This window comes from Balaenoptera musculus, chromosome 21 (genome assembly GCF_009873245.2).
Source record: "Balaenoptera musculus isolate JJ_BM4_2016_0621 chromosome 21, mBalMus1.pri.v3, whole genome shotgun sequence".
In the NCBI taxonomy this organism is placed as follows: Eukaryota; Metazoa; Chordata; class Mammalia; order Artiodactyla; family Balaenopteridae; genus Balaenoptera; species Balaenoptera musculus.
The window spans coordinates 29,198,625-29,218,065 of record NC_045805.1 but is presented as its reverse complement, the minus strand read 5'-3'; the positions used below and the strand labels follow the sequence as shown (position 1 = coordinate 29,218,065).

The window sequence follows — 19,441 nt, the reverse complement described above, 5'->3', positions numbered from 1 at the left end:
CACTAATTCTAGTACAGAATTCTCAGAGCTGGACGGGATTTTACAGGTCATCTGGCCCAACCTCTCCTCCTCTCCATCATTAAAGTTTTTCAGAGAGGAGTTAATTCTTCCTGATCCCATTCTCTCTAGCCTCTTCCCGCCAGGGTATTGTTCTTACGTGGCTCTGAGGGTGTCTGGGCTGAGCAGCTAATCCGAAGTGATCCGATGTTGAGTGTGGCCATGATAGGCTCCATGTCCACCAAGGTCGGGCTGCTGGCTGACTTAGATGGCGAGGATAAGACAGCACACATGGAACATTCCTCTATGTTGACTGCATGGAGGTCTCCAGAATAGAGCGCAGATCCCTATTGAGAGAAAACCGGGTAGATGGTGGTGGCTTTTTGTGGATGATGCAAGTTTTTGAGCCAAAGCCTCCACTGACTTGGTTTTAAGACTTAGTTACCTGATATCTGACACTTTTATCCTTATCATTCATGAATACCTGAGCGTGACTAAATTTTGCAGATCCTTTCTGAGAGCAAGTCTGGATGAGACAGAGTGGAGTGGAAAGAGGGGAGCCTAAACCCACTTAGATGATTCAAGTGGAAGAAAAGAATCAGAGTAAGGGTAGCAGTGGTGAGGGGAAACAAAATCACAGAAGGTCCAGATCTAAAAGCCAATTCTGCGTCCTCACAGTTTTGCTTGTAGGTGACTGCATTTGTACCCTGGATTAATTAGCAAAGTGGCAGTTGCTTCTTTCCTTTGGTGGAGAAATAGGGATAGATCTGATCCCACCATTAGGTGGCTGAGATGCTAACACTGGCAATTTCTAACGCTAGCTGGATCTGGAGACTCCTGCTCATTTTCTTTCCTCCTTTTCTACGGACTAAAATAAGTGGTGGTGCAGGGACATTTATGGTGACATTTACAAAAAACAATTTGCTTCTTGAGACAACCGTTTCTGAAGAATATTCCTAATCTGTTGCTAGCATTATTTCTTGAAAAATCAAAAGTTTTGGTGCATTTCACACTGCATATATATATTAATCCAGGGAAATGGTGGCATATAATGAGATACAGTTCCATGATGGTTCAGAGCAAATACAATTACAACCACAATGCCACATATGCATAATGGATCCATTTCTCAGAATTCCTCCTTTTCATACATCTGTCAAGGACTACGTGGCATTATGTGTTCCATAAAAGGCGAGTCTCCAGAAAAGATGAGAAAGTTAGAGCACAAAGGCTGGCTGGTATCAGCTTAGGCTTAGCCATTAGGTCAGAATCGGACTTAGAAATGCAAAGAAACTCTATTACATAAGAAATGCAAAGAAACTCTATTACATAAAGACCATAAACATGGTTAGTGACATAAAATATGAAATATGTCTGGATTTAAACCCTAGTCCTGCTACTTACCTGCCGTGTAAACTTGGACGGGTTGCTTACTCTCTCTGTGCCTAAAGTTCAGCATCTTTAAAATTTATACCATGGGGTTATTTGGAGGGTTAAATGAGTTAATACGTGCAAAATGCTTAGAACAGTTTCTGGTACCAGTAAGCACTGTATAACTGCAAGCTATTACTGATTTATTATTATTATCATTATTAATCCTAGTACTGTTAGTATTATTATCATTATAAATATTCACTATCCCTTACTGTGACACTTACAGGCAGAATGTATATCTGGGGAAAATTCTGGAGAAATCGCCATTCTCTCTGCAGGTAATCCAGAGACCCAACGAACACAATGTCCTTCAGCTCCTGACGGGTATAGTTGCTAGCTCTCAATGGCATTACAAAATTCCGAAGCCCCATCAGTGTTGAGTGGGCATCTCCAAAGACACATGCCACGATGTGGTTCCGAAACTCATGTTTTGACTTCTCAGTTCGTTTCTAAGCATAAGCAGGCCAGAGTCTGGTCATTTTTAGAAACAAGATGAGAGTCCCTTAAAGAGGGCTCCTTCCCCACATCCCAACTCTTCTAGGTCTTTACATTCACACTAGCACTTTCATAAGGATGATCGGATTTTGCAAACTACTCATAAAAAACATGGAACTTATCCACTATGGGACAATTAAGCTATGTATCTTTTCCGGGAGTTCCTTCTTATTTCACTTTTTCCAGTTCTCTATCAGCCTGGAGTGCCTCAGTGCACTCTCAGATCGGCATCATTGAAATCGTGAAATCATTGAACCAAATGGGGAAAACAGCTCTCATTTTCATTACATGTTTTTAGCCTCGTATGTGCTATAGTACGACTCACTGAAAAACTAAAACATTCCAAATCCCATTGCTAAACTTGTCTTCTAGTGAGCCCTGAAAAACCCCAAGTTGTACAACATGCTGCAGTTTTCAGTGGATTTTCATACATATGAAAATATATATATTAGCTTGAACCATATAAAACTGCCTTATTTCTGGGTCAAAAATGGTTGAATATTGGCAATTTCATATGGCCCCACCTACTATACTGCCCAGATTCAATAGATTCCAGAGTTGAGAAAATTTATCAGGAAAAGTGCACAAAATAAATGTGAAGGTTACAAAAGTTCCATTTGATCCCAGACATTTCAATATGTCTCATACTCTTATCAGCATGGCCAATTTTTAACAGCTCCCCTATACTTTTAAGTTGAAGACAAAATAATATATGTGACGGATATTTAGATTAGGTTTCCCCACATTCATAGAGACCTTTAAAAACAATAAGTGTAGCGTTTAGAGAAAGGAATGATATTCCTGTAGGAAACTTATTTTAAGTCTCTGTGATTGATTTCAGGGAATGAGTTGATGTCTTACTCTCCCGGTGCTACGATAGGTAGAATAAGCACGGATTTTGTACTCTGGTAGTCATGAGTGTATGACCATAAACAAACTAGTTAACCTCACTGACCCCTAATTTCTTTGTTTAAATGGTTTAAAAATAAATAAAAGTTAATTCTTTCGTGGAAATTAAATAATATATTGAAAGTTCAGCGCTCGGCTCCTTAACGGTTGTTCAATAACTATTTAATCAAATCTGAATCTCACTGAATCCCTAGATTTTCAGAGGAGGACCCTTGGAAGCTGGTAGAGAACTTGTTAAATATATTTACAAGCACTTCCTGTTTGAGTGTGTTCTACCTTCCCAAGCACACGAAGATTCAGGATATTTCAAAGGGATGTATCATTCATCCTTATGCCAGTTTTTTGCTGGGTTAAAGGACAAGCTTCTACGAAACAGGGGCTGTTGAAATCTAACAGGATAAATAAGTCACACCTGACATCTCAACAATTAGAGTTTGTCCAATTAGCATAGACTGGGAAATAGCATCGTTTGTCCAATTAGCATAGACTGGGAAATTCCAAAGGGAATGGCCCTGTGCAGGGGGGAAACGAAGCTACTTGTCTGGAGAGCCTTTCTAGAGAGTGATATGAATCTTAACCAAATCTATTGAATAATTGTCTCTGGCTAATTCGGTTAGTTTTAACTTGAATAATGAAGCCTCCAACAGTATTTAATGTAACAGGCCTGAAGTCCAGAAATTGCTCTTCTAAGTAGACCTAAACAATTAGGAACGAGATACATGGCAGAGTGCAATTAATGGGCACAGCTAGAGAGGCAATTTCTCCAAGGAACTGCAGCACAAAACTGTCTCCCAATTGAGAAAGATGGTGGCTTTTGGGGGGAAGGGGAGGATGCACTATGTGCTCCAAGTAACAAATCGACAACTTCCATTTGACTTTTCTGCAAACCAAACCAAGTTCAAAGTTGGCCCAAATTTTGTAATCGGGACATTTCTCCTCTACAGTCACAGTTTCAAAACTCTTAGGATTTCTTAAGCTAAAAGCCCTTCTAAATTTATCAGAAGACTCAGCTGGTGTTCTGAACTATATTCCACATAGAGTTGCTCTATCACAGCAACCTGTCTGCGGGCTCAGTAAATAGGGTATAAGAAAATGTCTGCTATTGCCATCTCTTGGTCTCTTGGATGCTTCCATCTGCAACCCCCTCCCAACCTTTCTAAAGATTTCCCTCCCACTGGAAACATGTTTGCCTTCCTGATCAACGGATGTTTATTTTGTTTCATTTAGAATAAGACATACTTGCTAAAATGGGGAGTTTCAGCAGCCCTAACAGTTTTCCAGTTGATATGACAGCTCTGACAATTTTGTACTTCTGATCAAATGATTGATCATGCTTTCTACAAAAATTGGAACATATTCTGTCAAGACATTGGCACTGAGCTACAAAATTGTGTGTGTGTGTGTGTGTGTGTGTGTGTGTGTTTAACAGAAAAAAGTGAACTAAACTACTTTTGGAAAGCAAGAAAAATATAAAATTATCAATTAGTCACAGTTGAACACATTATATAGGGTTTTTACAACATGCAAACATCTTTTATTAGTTTATTTTTAACTAAAAAACTCCTCTTTTATTACTTAAATTTACCAGCTACTGCTTGCAAGCAAGGTAAACCACTGAGATTATCCTTGAGTTTCCAACTCTGGAAAATGAGAATAGATGGGGATCCAGAATGCAGGTATCAGAGCCTGGGATAATATGCAAGGCTTTTGCATCTTGGTTGCTGGCATTTCAGTGAGCTGAATTAGTTTGTCTCCTTAAGAGGACAGAGACAAGGACAGAATTCTAACACCTATAAGGGTTCCCTTATGCTGTGTGGGGTGGGAGGACTGAGCATTTTGGAGACACATCCTTTGCTAATGTGTTTAAGTATAGCCACCTTTAAGAAAAAATACTACAGAAAATCCAAACTTTAAAAACTAATTAAGGGAATTTTTATTTAATTAAAAAAAAGAAAGACCACAGAGTTCTTGTAAATAGTCTGTTCCCCTGGTGCATTTAAATCAATTAGATTTACTAGCAAAACAGCAAAGTTTCAGAAGAACATTATTCTGAATAACTGACTCAGCTAAACTATTAAAGGAGGGGAAAAGTAGTTGAAGAATCTGATCTAATTATTTTAAATCCCGGCATCATATTACCCACATGGTCCTTGTCAAATGCCACATCTGTTATTCTGCGTACATTTACATGGCTCATGAGGTATGTTTTTCCTTCAAAATTCACAGTTTACAAAGAGAAAGGGCAAGTGCTTATGACTAGTGGAAGGACATCATCTACCCTAAAAGGAGCTTTATTTTACCTGAGATTTGGTACAAGATCACCTACCAGAATCATTTTGTCCAAAGGGGTGGCTTTGCACCAATGAAACATGCCACTGCTATCAAGGCGGTCAGACTCTCGCTCCATTTCGTATAGAAAAGCCCTAGATACGGAGAATGGAGAGTTAGCCTGGGAACACTTGGGGCTCTGGTGTAACAAAGCATGACGTCAAACTCATTGGAGCCTCAAGCCCAAAGTGAAGAATAACATAAGGAAAATGACCTCGGGTCTATGAGACCCCCGAATAAAGATGCATGTCTGAAGGACACCAAGGGCTGAATGTCTTCACAGCTGAAGACATACTAAGCACTTTGGGCAAAAGCCATCAAGAATTGTGTGTATGTGTATGTGTGTGTGCGCATGTGTGTGTGTATGTTTAACAGACACACCAGTGTCTCTTTTTAACTTAGATTAACTGCCTTGAGGGTGGTCACTTCTGCTCTTAATTTTGCTACCGTTCTGGTGCTACTGCTGCTTGGGAGAAATCACGAGAGGTGTTTTGCGCACCTGAATACAGAACTTAAAAGGCCGTGAGATCGAATCATGAGTGGTATACCTCTCTCCTGAACCTGTTTTCCTCTTGTCTCCTTTCCTTATCTTTTCTTATGGGTCTCTTTTGAAACATCCTTACTTATTAAATGCATTTTGCATCCTTTACAGCTTCCATCACCAGCCTTCATTTGACTAAAATTTGCTCAAACCTTGGTATAAGTCTTGGCAAAGCCTTCCATGTGATCACCCTACATTGCCATCAGGCACAATGCTTGTCATGTCATGTATTCAATGACCAAAAGGGTTGGAGGAGCTTTTGAAAAATCCCACTCCCATCCCAAGGAATATATATGTGCTTGTGAGAGGAGAAAGGAAACACTTCAAGAATCACAGAGAGGTTTGGGTTAGAAAGGACCTGTTCAAGTCGAGAGAATCCAGGCATAGACTGCAGAAACAACCTCAGATCCCAAGAGCTTAACCCAACACAGGTTATTTCTCACCCACCCTATGTATTTTACTGAGGTGAACAGGTGTCTCTGCTCTACACAGCCATTCATAGTCTTAGGGGGACAGAGACTCTACCATCTTAAGGGTACACCCCCTGGAACATGCATCCTCCTTGGTCATTAAGGCAAGAGAAGAGAGAGAGATGAGCCCAGGCATTTAACTGCCTTGGCCCAAATCGACAAGTCATTGCACCTCACATTTCATTGGCCAGAACGAGTCACATGGCTCACATTTCATTGGCCAGAATAAGTCACACATGGCTCACATTTCATTGGCCAGAACCAGTCACATCGCTCACATTTCACTGGCCAGAATGAGTCACATGGCTCCTGCTGACTTTACAGGGCTGAGGAACGTGGGAAGCATCTGAAATATCTGCTGAGCATTTCTGTCTCTTTCAGAGACTTTAAAGAACACCCCTTAGTTTATGGATAAAAGTCAAAGAGCTAACAGACTGTAAAGCTGACACTTGAATGTAATGCTGAGGTTGAGATTACTGGTGCTCACAATGTCCAATTTTCCTTTCCTGCCTTAGCAGATGGAGGGGTTATGTGGGGCCACATGATTCAGTCTGGCCAATGACATGTGAGAAGTGATGGCTGATGTAGGGAGAAGCCCTCATGTGATTCTTCAGGCTCCCTCCTAACCTGCTGCAGAAATGGCCAGCCTGAGTACATGAGTGACTATGTGGAGCCGAGTCCCTGCCTCCTTGACCTGCGCTGGGCATGTAACATGAACACGAAAGACACCGTTGTTGCACTAAGCCACTGAGATTTCACGGCTGTTCCCACAGCATTAGTCTGCCCTATCCTAATACAAATACCTTTTCCAAAATGCACGTTCCATAATATTAGCAGCTGGAGAAGTCCCGAGGAAATGATTTCTGTAAGCAAATAAATTTTTAGAAAAGTATCCCCTCTTTGAAATTCACCCCACAGCTTAGCATATGAAAGGTTCTGAAAAGTCTTGCAAAAAAGATATCCTTTAAAATTTGTATAATCCAGTGTTTTTCACACACTTCTTGGATCACAAAAACTTTTACTATTTACTTAGGTACTTACTACTTAAAAACATCTGTTACTATGCCTTGAAATGCCTTTTCCGATGTACTGTACTATGTCACACTATAGGTTCAGTCCCGGTAACCAGTAGCTTATGACAGCATTCTCCTGTGAGATTTTACTATACATCATGGGACTAATATGACCTATTGTTCTTTGTGCTGAAGGGTTAGGGGTTTTCCCTGTGAATTAATACAGCTTGTTATTCAACACCTGGTTCAAAGACTCAGATCCAACGTAAGTATTTTGCTCTCTTTAACCAGGTTAGTTTCTAAACTACTATCTGAAGTCATACTTTTTCAGACAAAGGAACTTAAACTTAGATCGACATCAGACCTAAACTAATGGGATAGAGAGAGGACCCAGACAGAGAAGCTGGGGTGAGGGACTTGAGGCACTGGAGAAGGGTTTAGAAAAGTAGAGAGGCTAATTGCTAATGAGATCAGCCAAGGACTAGGTGCAATCCTTTATTTTCCTCTCCATTTGAGACCTACCTACAAAGTTAGTGGATTCTAGTCATCTACCTAGGCAGAAGATGTTGTAAAGTTAAGACTCAAGGTCAGCTTGACCAAAATGAGTTATCTTGTTAATTCAAATTAACAGCTTTTGGTGGTTTAAATATCCATAAGTCATGAGTCCCAACTCAGCATCCTAAAAGCCACACAGGCTCTCTTAATGGTGATGGCTTTATGCCAAGCTTGTTAAGGGGAGCACACCAAGACCCTAGTCTGGTTTTGATTTTTATCAGGATTTGGAGAATTGCTGTATTACTCATTCATAGCAGCTTGTTTCTCTCCATGTGTAGTTTCCTAGACACCGTCCCTCAGGTGTTGATATAATATACCCAAGCTACCTTCAGGAGGTGGCTTCCTGCTCTGCCCTCAGCACCCATGTCTACAATAACTGCCCCTACTTTTCTTCTGGTCACTTTCTTCAGCTTTTTTGCCACTTCTTCTAATGCTTCCTTTCCCCGCGCCCACCCCCCATAATGAATAAAGAGACCTTGGTCTGGAAATGAAAGGCCCTTTTGGCAGATGGAAGATGATCTTCTCCCAAGCACATTTAACTTGACTCAGAGTAGCAAATAAATCACTGTACACTTTTCTATCATAATAAAAAGCATGATCTATGTAGCCAAGATGTCACAGAAAACATCTTTCTTCATTCTGATGTTATGGAAAACAGATATGCCTTAGAGGAAACACCTGCTGGAGACCTGCATTAAAGAAAAGGCTGGAGGAGACCCACTTCATCATAAAGGCATCTATCCAGTGTCCTTGCTAAAGCAAAACCTGATGCGATTCAGTTCACCATCCCTTAACTAAAGCTCCCTTTTGCCATATGCCTTGCAAATGACATGATCCTTTCAGAAATATACTTCCCTAGAGAGACTAATAAATCATCTATGAGAATGTGCAGTACTAGCAGTCTTAGAACTTGGAAACAAGGATTGTATCATAAAGGCTGACTCTACTGGAGGGAAAGGTAGCCACAGGGCACCATCCAGGTCATTCAGGGCAAAGAAGAAAAGCCACATCTTGACCACAGGGAGAATCCTCTTGGGTGAGGGGGTCTTTCTGTATAAGACAGCCTGGGAGAAATAAGGTGGGAGTTATCAGAGAGTGCCCTCGGCAGGACATGGTTGGGGTGATGGTGGGGTTGGTTCACTGGTCACAAGATAGGCTTCTTACTGTCCGAGCAAAGTGTGGTACCTTCCCTGGGAGAACCGAGGTGGTAACGGACCCTGAAATGTCCTCAGTCAGGTCTTGCCTTCCACCTTTGGAAGCCGATAGGCTGAGTGTGCTGGGTGAGGACCTGTGGATGTGCAGAGCCATATGTGAAGGAAGCCGCCAGCTCTCTTTGCTGACAACTGCCTTCTTCAGTCTACTTTGACATTCATGAAGCAAATATCTTGTAAGCACAAGCTTGGACATAGCCCAGCTAAGGAAGGCAGGCTCCTTTCCTCTCTGCTTTCTGGAACCATTCTGAAGAGAACTTCTATTCCTCCTGTGCCCATAGCAACTTATCTTGTATGAATCCTATCAGTTAAAGGAAAATACAAATGAAGCACCGTGTGCCTTTTGTTTCCAGTGGTGGCACCTGATGAGACAGAGATCCAGCCATGCAGGGACACCTCCATTAAGAAGGTGGGGGGGGGGGGTTCCCTGGTGGCGCAGTGGTTAGGAATCTGCCTGGTCTGGGAAGATCCCACATGCCGCAGAGCGGCTTGGCCCGTGAGCCACAACTACTGAGCCTGTGCGTCTGGAGCCTGTGCTCCGCAACGGGAGAGGCTGCGGCAGTGAGAGGCTTGCGCACCGCGATGAAGAGTGGCCCCCACTCGCCGCAACTGGAGAAAGCCCTTGCACAGAAACAAAGACCCAACACAGCCAAAAATAAATAAAATAAATTAAAAAAAAAAAAGAAGGTGGGGGGTAGGTTTCAGTGCCAGGTCAGGAAGCGTGATTTCCTAGAGTGTAAGTCTGCTTCCTTATTTCCTCCAACAAACAGACTTGACTCAGATTATTCTTGAAAATGATCCACCAATGGATGAGATCCTCCCTTTCACAATATCTATTAGAAAGCTCAAAATGCACCTACAGTTCCTTTTTTTTGTCTTTGCAGGTCTCATTTTTGGATGTGTTAGGAAATCCTGGCACGTGACCATTCCATCTGAAACCTCTTTAAAACTCCACAGGTGGCCTGTAAATTCTTAGGAGAGAGTTTTCTGGCCTGGATGCAGGACAATATATTTTTTGCTCAAGACTTGAGTTGAATAAAAACAATATGTTTCATCAAGTCTTAGCACAGGGAGAAGGACAAGTCCCTTGGCTGAGTGCTGGGAAGGAGAGGAGGGATGTGTGCCTGTTTCCAGGAGTTTCAGGGCCCTTCTTGGTTCAGTCTTTGGAAAAATCTCTCGCCACTGCCTCTTGAAAGCAGCCATCAAGTTCCCACCAAGAACGGAGGGAAAGTTCTCAGTCCCAGGATGCCTTTGGTGCTGCTGAGGATTCTGTATCTTGCAGGCTACAGCTGCCTTCTGCCCAGGGACTTTGGCACAGGTAGTGACAAGGCTATGACTACTTCACACTTAACCTGGAAATAGTCATTTATCGTCAATTCTGACTACCACCTTTCGTGTTCTGGGAAAGAGGAAATCACCTAAAATTTAGGAATGTGAGGGCACGCTGTATAATCTCTGCTTCCCCCCACCTCTCTCTCAGACTTACACACATATACACACACCTCTATACACATACACACACGCTGTAGTCAAACTTCAGAATATGAGTCTTCATGGTCACATTATGATTTCATTTTCCTGGGTTTCACCTGGATGCCGCTTACTCATTACAAAGCATTATTTTTACTTTGGAGGGAAACTTAAGGCGTAAAAATGTGGATCACTTTTTGCAGCCCATTCGCCTAGGAACCTGGGCACGGGCAAGTGGAAAAGGGCTCCTGTGAGCGCTGAGAAGCCTCAGGACCAAGCAACCGGGGAAGGAGCTCAGGAAGGTGAGGGCACAACTCACTTTCCCTGTTAGAAAGGGCTCTGTGATCACATCCTTTTTGACGAGAAGGGCAAACGGAGCACCAGGCTCTGCGCCTCCCGCCCCCAGCTGGACCAGACCTCCCTGCTGAGACTCCTTTACCGGGTAAAAAGTGAGAAAGCCTGCCACGAGATCTCATGGGGCGTGACATACGTTGACAGCAGGCTGGTTATCTCCAAAGCTCCAAGCCCTCTTGGTAGTCATGTGGGAAACCTTAGGGAAGGAGGGGAATAAGAAACCCGGGGGGTGGGAGGGATAAACTGGGAGATTGGGATTGACATAGACACACTACTATATATAACATAGATAACTAATAAGAACCTACTGTGGGCTTCCCTGGTGGCGCAGTGGTTGAGGGTCTGCCTGCCAATGCAGGGGACGCGGGTTCAAGCCCTGGTCTGGGAGGATCCCACATGCCGCGGAGCAACTGGGCCCGTGAGCCACAACTACCGAGCCTGCGCGTCTGGAGCCTGTGCTCCGCAACAGGAGAGGCCGCGATAGTGAGAGGCCCGCGCACCGCGATGGAGAGTGGTCCCCGCTTGCCGCAACTAGAGAAAAGCCCTTGCACAGAAAAGAAGACCCAACACAGCTAAAAATAATAAAATAAATAAATAAATAAAAATTAAAAAAAAAAAAAGGAACCTACTGTATATAGCACAGGGAACTCTACTCAATACTCTGTAAATGGCCTATATGGGAACAGAATCTAAAAAAGAGTGGATATATGTATATGTATAATTGATTCACTTTGCTGTACAGCAGAAACTAACACAACATTGTAAATCAACTAGACTCCAGTAAAAATTAATAATAAAAAAAGAGAAACCCATTGTGGGGCAGCTAGGGCAACCGACTCTGCTGGTCGGCTTAAGACTCCAGTGTTCCGGGTAAGAGACTTCAGTACCAACACTGGTCACCCGATGGCCAGAATGGGGATACTTTTCCCTGATAATTTGAAAAGCTCCTAGAGAGAGAGGAAGAAGGGGGAAGGAAGAATAAAGCCTTGAAACGCTATGCCCAGAACACCTTCCATACCTCTACGTTCATAGGTAATTCTGGCTGATGTTCAGTGGAAGGAAAGACAGTTGGGTGGCTGGAGCCCTGGAGGTTTTACGACAAGAAGGTTCCAGTAAATTGTATCTTCCAAATTCCGTCTTGTTCCTGTCTCCTAATTCCTGGCATATACAAAATCTTCCCTAAGTTATTGAGGAATTATTGACTTCAGTGGTTAAAGAGTGTTGGTATGATTTTTAAAAAATCTGAAAATGGTATTTTAAAAAAGAGAGGTGTTAAACTTCAGGACATCACTGTATTCAGTGTAATCTTATTTCAGTCTACACAGCAGAATGTAAACTGTGTTCTAGCGTAAACCAAATCAGCTGTGAGTAGGGCGTTCTGTTTGCCTTTAAATGCTGCTTTCCAGATGGAGTCTATCAAGCCCATGCCCTCTGTTTTCCATGTTTACCATTTGAAATCTCCGCAAAGACATTTTTTCCACCCTCTTGCCTTAGAAGTTAGACCCGAGGTCAGAATGGCCCCGGCCCAGGTTAAGGCAAGAAGGGGAGGGTGTTTCCATTAGACAAACCCACATCTGAGCTCACACGTGACGGGTTCTCTGCTAAGTTTTGCTTTATTTCTGATGAGTGTAAACTGACAGATTCTCTGCAGAGTGTATTCTGTGAAAGCATTCATGTAGGCATCTGAGAACTTAAAATTGTTACCAGACGGGAGATGGAGGAGAAAGATAAAAAAGGACAATTTCCTCTTCCTCACCCATTCCCCAGATGGACCCTCATTTAAATCCCTTTATATTGATATTTTATGGATACTGCATTTGGGATTTCCTACAACGTGAGGACAAATGAGACAATACCCGGAGCAGCAGCTACTTTAATAAAGGCTGGAGTTTGTGCCCTGGGCAGGGGAGGCCAGGGCGCAGGGCAAGCCTCACCCCTCCTGGGAACGATTTCCTCAGCCAATCTTTTCACCATGAGGTTGTATTTTCAGGTGCCCTTTCCAACACTTTCTAAATATCAAACGACACAGTAAACACATAAGTTGATCTGAATGAAAAATATTTTCCTCCCTTAGACAGTTTGGGATACAATCTTCCCTGTTCAATGAACTAGGAGCTGAACGATTAAGTCAGTTATTCCGATACTTTTGATCTTAAAAAACACATTACATGAGACAAATGCAAATTTCAGGCAAAAGACTATTACTTTTTGTGGGGAGATAACGGAAATGGGAGATAGGAATTTGAAATATCTGAAAACTAGTTCATTTTTCATTGTATTGATATACTTTCTAAGGTTTTAAGGGATTGAGCCTGGGTCAGAGTTTAGGGTGACAAAAATGCTTTCCTTATGCAGTGGGGTGAGAGGCTTGGCCTTGACAATTACTACTAATAATACCCCCCACCAAAGACATTAGGAGTGGAAAAAATAGCATCCATCAAAATGTTACAGGTGTGGGTGTGCATGAGTGTGTGTGACAGAAAGAGAAAGAGAGGGAAGGGCATCAAACTGAAAGGTACACAAACTGTGTAGAGGACATAATTCCAGGATATGTGGATACTAATGGATTTTTTTTTTCTAGAAAAAGGGTGTTATTTGTGAAGTCTTCTTATCCACATTCCTTAGTTTCTCTGAAATCCCAGGGTCTGAAGGTCAAAATGGAGACAAATTATTAGCATGCTGGTGATTACAGATTTTTGGAAACATTGGAAGGACCTAATGATGTGTCGAGGACCACAGACTTTAAAAACTTCCCCACATCTGGAAGCCATCTCTGGAGGGAAGCCTACGGAATAAAGGCATTCTGGGTGCTATAGCATTGTCCTTAGCACCCGTGACCTGTCAAGCAGCAACGAAGAGAATGGAGATGGACTCCACGTGGAACCAGTTGTGACACGGAGCCCTCCTCCCCCGCTATGTGTTACAAGATGGCTATTTTTTAAAAGTGGCCTGCCTCGATTGAAGGTGAAAAGTTAGAATTAGTGGTCTCTGGTGGGAGGGAAATGGTTGTGGTTAGTGTTCTTTAACAAGAAGAAGTGATCAAAGTTGGGCTGTTTGTAGGGGTGAAAGGTAAGAGTCGGGGTTTTTAGGTGGGAGGCAGGAGTCACAGGGTGAGAGGGAAGGAAGGTCTCGAGCACTGTTACCGAGGTGGCCCCTGTGTTTTAGGTCTTTACATTAAAGATGAATGAGAACAATGGGAAAGGAGGAGGATGCCCACACTGCCTTGTTCGCCTCTGAGATTAAGTTTCCGCAGCACATCAAGTACTTGACTTTTCTTATGTGTGACTACATAGGTGACGTTCATTTCTGGATTTCTTGAAGCTGAGGTCTGTTGCATCAAGAAGCCATCTGGAATGAGATATCACCTCACAGCAGTCAGAATGGCCACCATCAAAACATCTACAAACAATAAATGCTGGAGAGGGTGTGGAGAAAAGGGAACCCTCCTGCACTGTTGGTGGGAATGTAAATTGATACAGCCACTATGGAGAACAGTATGGAGGTTCCTTAAAACCTAAAAATAGAACTACCATACAACCCAGCAATCCCACTACTGGGTATATACCCTGAGAAAACCATCATTCAAAAAGAGTCATGTACCACAATGTTCACTGCAGTTCTATTTACAATAGCCAGGACATGGAAGCAACCGAAGTGTCCATCGACAGATGAATGGATAAAGAAGATGTGGCACATATATACAATGGAATATTACTCAGCCATAAAAAGAAACAAAATGGAGTCATTTGTAGTGAGGTGGATGGACCTAGAGTCTGTCATACAGAGTGAAGTCAGTCAGAAAGAGAAAAACAAATACCGTATGCTAACACATATATATGGAATCTAAAAAAAAAAAAAAAAGGTCATGAAGAACCTAGGGGCAGGACAGGAATAAAGACGCAGACCTACTAGAGAATGGACTCGAGGACACGGGGAGGGAGAAGGGTAAGCTGGGACAAAGTGAGAGAGTGGCATGGACATATATACACTACCAAACGTAAAATAGATAGCTAGTGGGAAGCAGTCGCATAGCACAGGGAGATCAGCTTGGTGCTTTGTGATCACCTAGAGGGGTGGAATAGGGAGGGTGGGAGGGAAGGAGATTCAAGAGGGAAGAGATATGGGGATATATGTATATGTATAGCTGATTCACTTTGTTATACAGCAGAAACTAACACACCATTGTAAAGCAATTATACTCTAATAAAGATGCTAAAAAAAAAAACAAACACCATCTGGATGCCCCACCACTTCCCCCTGTTGCCTAAGGTCCAGAAGGAAACTTTGGGGAGTCATGCATTGCCTTCCCAAAATTGTCTACTTAGGTGCAGCCATTTATAGGAGGGAGAGAGGGAGAAAGGGAGACAGAGAGAGAGTGAGAGAGAGAGTTTCTACAAACTTTCTGGGAACCTTCCTATAATTTAAAAATCACCACGAAACATTCACACACATAAATGTCTCCTGTCCCATGGAACCATGGTGTATGCTGATAAGTGAGTTGTGACTTGCATCTTTCTTGCTATGTCTCACAGCACAAACAAGATCACCCCATGGTCCACCACTAGTCACCCAGCAGGCAGAAGTGCATGCATGAAGAGGGCTCCACTGCCCTTGTAGACCAAATGGATGACTCAAAATAATGCATTGTCAAGGTTTTCAGCTAAGAAGCTCTGGCTTTTATAACCTAGAGTAAACTGGCATCTGTTTAGAATTATACGGATACTTAACACAAATATAAATAATATTTAACTTCCTGGTTGGTCATTTCTGGACTGTTTTGCAAGAATGCAAATTCTTTCTTATAATTTCTTTCTCTTCCCTATCAAAATATCCATGGAAAAAGATTCTAAGTTATGCATGAGCTCTCATCACTCTGTGAAAGTAAAAAAACTACACGTTTTGTGAAATTTTCTCTCAACCTCTTCAATTTGACCATCTGCCAGGAACCCATTCTCTTTTACTCAGGATTCTAGGGCAGAAGTCTAACAAAACCACAACAAATTTCAGATGTCTTGATTTTATTCAACTCTTTGATTCTTTTATCGTCTATATTATTTTTTTAGTTTCAATGGGAAACTAAGATTATATAATTAAGGAGTCCATTGCACTTCATGGCACTCTTTATTCACCTCTATTTTTCCAAGCTGTTCAACACCCTTTTACTCTAAACTCAAAATTTTAGTAAGAGTTTGGGATGAGAATTAATGCCTTTGCGAACTTAACCTCTGCCTATTATTTCCAGACATGTGATGTGATACTGGTCAACCTAACTATCTAGAACAGGATCAAAAATTTTTTTCTGTGAAGGGCCAGGTAGTAAACATGTTAAGCTTGCGGGCCAAGACACAAAACTGATATTATGTAGATATATAACAAGACCGAAAATAAATTTTCACAATTTCTCATTGATGATGTTCAAAATATAATAATCATCATAATAAATATATTTTTGTATTACAGAGCTAATTTCAAAGGTATTTTGCTAAACTGGCATTCAAAGTTAGTGTTCTTATCATCAAACTCAATTGCAAATGTTCACATGTTAATGTTAATGAGATTTAATTCAAAGATTTATCATCTTTGGAAATGTTTTTTCACACAGATAGGTAGGTACTGCCAAATACTGATAGTGCTCCATGAACGTATGATTCTAGTCGAGGATATTCATCGCTTAGAAGACATTATTAGACCCTTCTCTCGATATCTGCCTTTAGCATGTCATTATACGGCAGATTAACCACTTGCAATGGAAGGATATGGGAAACTCCTCAACTGAACAGCTAAATGAACTTAAAATACAGAAATTTCCCTTGCACTTGCATCAGAGTCCAAACAAACAAACAAACAGACACTACTGGAACTGAGATCAGAAAATACATCCACTGGAAATATGTATGGAAATAGTGATCACACCTTTTGTTTTAACTTCTGACATCATGGGAAATGTATAAAAGAGCATGACATTAGTTGTGATTCAAAGAACAGTAATTGTCATTTTAGTGACTTTATCATAAAATGAGTTTCATATATAAGCTGTTTTGTCTTTTAATTTTATGTTGATTTCTTTAAGGAAAACAGTCAAACCTTCAGTGAATGCCAAGTTTTGAAGCCATTTAGTGTTCAGTAAGTGATCAAGGGCAGATCTCATTCAGAAAAATTTCAGTCCTGACCCAGAGTTCAAAAACTGACAATAAATCTTTACCACTGCTAAGGTCTTAGATGGCTTTGCCATAGGGCAAGTCAGGATATTCAGCTTCTATTTCTGAAAAAATTCACAGAAATAACAATGGTGAAGTCCATAAGAGCAAATGAAATTCACCGCTGATGCTATTGGCCCAATAACTCAGGATAAATTAAAATATTTTCCACAAGATACCAGCTGATGAAAAACACATACATTATATTCATACATATAATGAATATACATAGTCGGTACACACCTTGCATTTCACAAGTTTTGTAAATTTGCCTATGAATTTCTGCTCCACATATATTTTTACCACTATCAGTTGTAATACATCTTAGTAGAGTCTACTTCATATTGTAATGAATTACTGTTGTCTCACCTTTTCTGAATATATTTTCACGTGGTAATTGTGCCATGCAGACCATTCACAGAGGCTAATTTTTCAGTTACTTCAAATTCAGCATTGGCTTCTTTAATAAACAACAATTAAACAGTATCAGTAACATTTATCGACTCACAATGAGCTAAGGGAAGCCACTCAAAATCATTTGCCTTATTTTTTAAATGACTACTGATATGGCTTCTAATGTCAACTATTCAAGCGACCATTTTTGCTGAAAGATTAATGGTAGTAAACAATTTCATTTTCTCTGGACACATTTGTTGACTGCTGCAATCAAATACAATATAATGGGCTCACCATCAGAAAATGACTTCCCTTGCTTGGCTACCAAATGAGCCACTTATAAACAAACTTTTTTGAAAATTCTGTTATGATGAGATAGTCTTTTAAATTTTTCTAACTGTTGTAACAAGTGCTTTTGAATTAGGAATACTGCGATAAGTGCCTAATCTGATACTGTCAATGTATATTTCATTCATTTAGCACAGATATACTGTCACTGCAAATTCAACTGCTTTGCCATTGCAAGCCATTATAAAAAAACAAGTGGTGGGCTGGGGGTTTGGCCTGTACGATGTAATTTTCTAGCCCCCTGATCTAGAACACACCCTGACATCATGGTAAATTTTTGCATGCGTTAACTATAATTCTAACATGCTTGGTTTTTTGATTTGCAGATTAAAAGTGGCAAATTACAGTTGAAGAGAGGAGTTGCTGCAAAGAGATAGTTTTATACCAGCTTAAGTAATCATTGAAATTTTAATAGAAAGATAAAAAACAAAACTAGAAAAAGTAGCCATGGAGAAAAGCACTTCCAGATGGCAGTAAGGACATCCAAAAGTCCACTCTTTCATAAAAGCAATGAGAATACTGACAAAAATTCTCAAAATCAACTATTTCAGAACTCTGGAAATTAGCCAGATGCCTGAAGCAATCTGAGACATGTTCAACAAAAATGACAGAATCTTGATAAGAACAGTAAGTTTTGTTGCATTTTAACTTGCCTATTCCCATCCCCCTCTCCCCAGCTCTACAGTAGCCTTGAAGTCCAAAAGCCTCAAAATCACAGTAGCCATGAAAACCAGCAGGCTAGCATCTACTGGAGAGGGAAGAATGGATTTGAACTTCCCCCAAAGCCCTATTCACACAAAATATCATTATTTAGCTTTATGGCAGCTCCCTGGAGACACTCAATCACAGGACTTGTCTTTATTTGACCTGACTCCGAGCCTCCTCAGTGGGAATAGCTGGTTCCCCTGGGGAATTTTCCAAAAATGATGAGCAGCAATTGTTTAAAATTGCAGATACTTGAGGCAGAGATAACAGTGTGGCAAACAAGAGGCTAATCAAAATCCTTAAACAGAAAAGCTGGAGAAGGAGAAGTCCACGGGGGTGGGGGGTTTGAAAAGCTTTTACTTATTCATTCTAGGAATCTAAAAGAAAACCACATGCATGTGCAAGGCTGTGCACTTGATACCCAGGAAACACCTGAGACATCCTTAATCCCTCGCATCTGGGTGACTTTGAGACTCTGGCAAGAAGGAAGTAAAGGCTAAGGCAGAGACATAAACTGATGGAGTGTTGAAGGCATTCCCCAACATGCACACAGAGCCCCTTGGCAGAGAGACTTACTGATTCAAGGCTTTTAAGTACTGTTAAAATGGCAACACTATCCAAACTGATCTGAAGTTTCAAATCAATCTCTAAGTTAGCTGTATTTTTTTTTTGGCAGAACCTGACAAACTGATTCTAAAATTAATATGGAAATTGAATGGACCTAGAAAAACCAAACAATCCAGACAAAGAACAAAGTTGGGGAATCACACTTCCTGATTTCATAACTTACTACAAATTCCATTAATCAAGACAGTGTGCTACTTGCATAAAGATAGATATATAGATCAGTGGAATAGAATGGAGGCCAGATATAAACTCTTACTTTAAGGGTCAATTCATTTTAACAAGGGTGCCAACATAATTCAGTGGGGAAAAGAACAGTATTTCCAACAGATACTGCTGGAACAACTGAATATCCACATGGAAAAGAAAGAAGTTGGACCTTTACCTTACATTT

At 41.1% G+C, this 19,441-nt stretch overlaps 1 protein-coding gene across 1 annotated transcript in view; it reads right to left on the bottom strand.

Annotated features, from left to right (window-relative positions):
• Window positions 1-19,441, bottom strand: part of KCNU1 (potassium calcium-activated channel subfamily U member 1) — a 135,168-nt gene that overhangs the window by 21,150 nt on the left and 94,577 nt on the right. The window contains exons 20-22 of the mRNA XM_036838630.1: window positions 5,162-5,258; window positions 1,656-1,880; window positions 158-344 (exon numbers count right to left, since the gene is read on the bottom strand). Coding sequence (XP_036694525.1) covers window positions 158-344; window positions 1,656-1,880; window positions 5,162-5,258 — 509 coding nt within the window. The remainder of the gene's footprint in view (window positions 1-157; window positions 345-1,655; window positions 1,881-5,161; window positions 5,259-19,441) is intronic.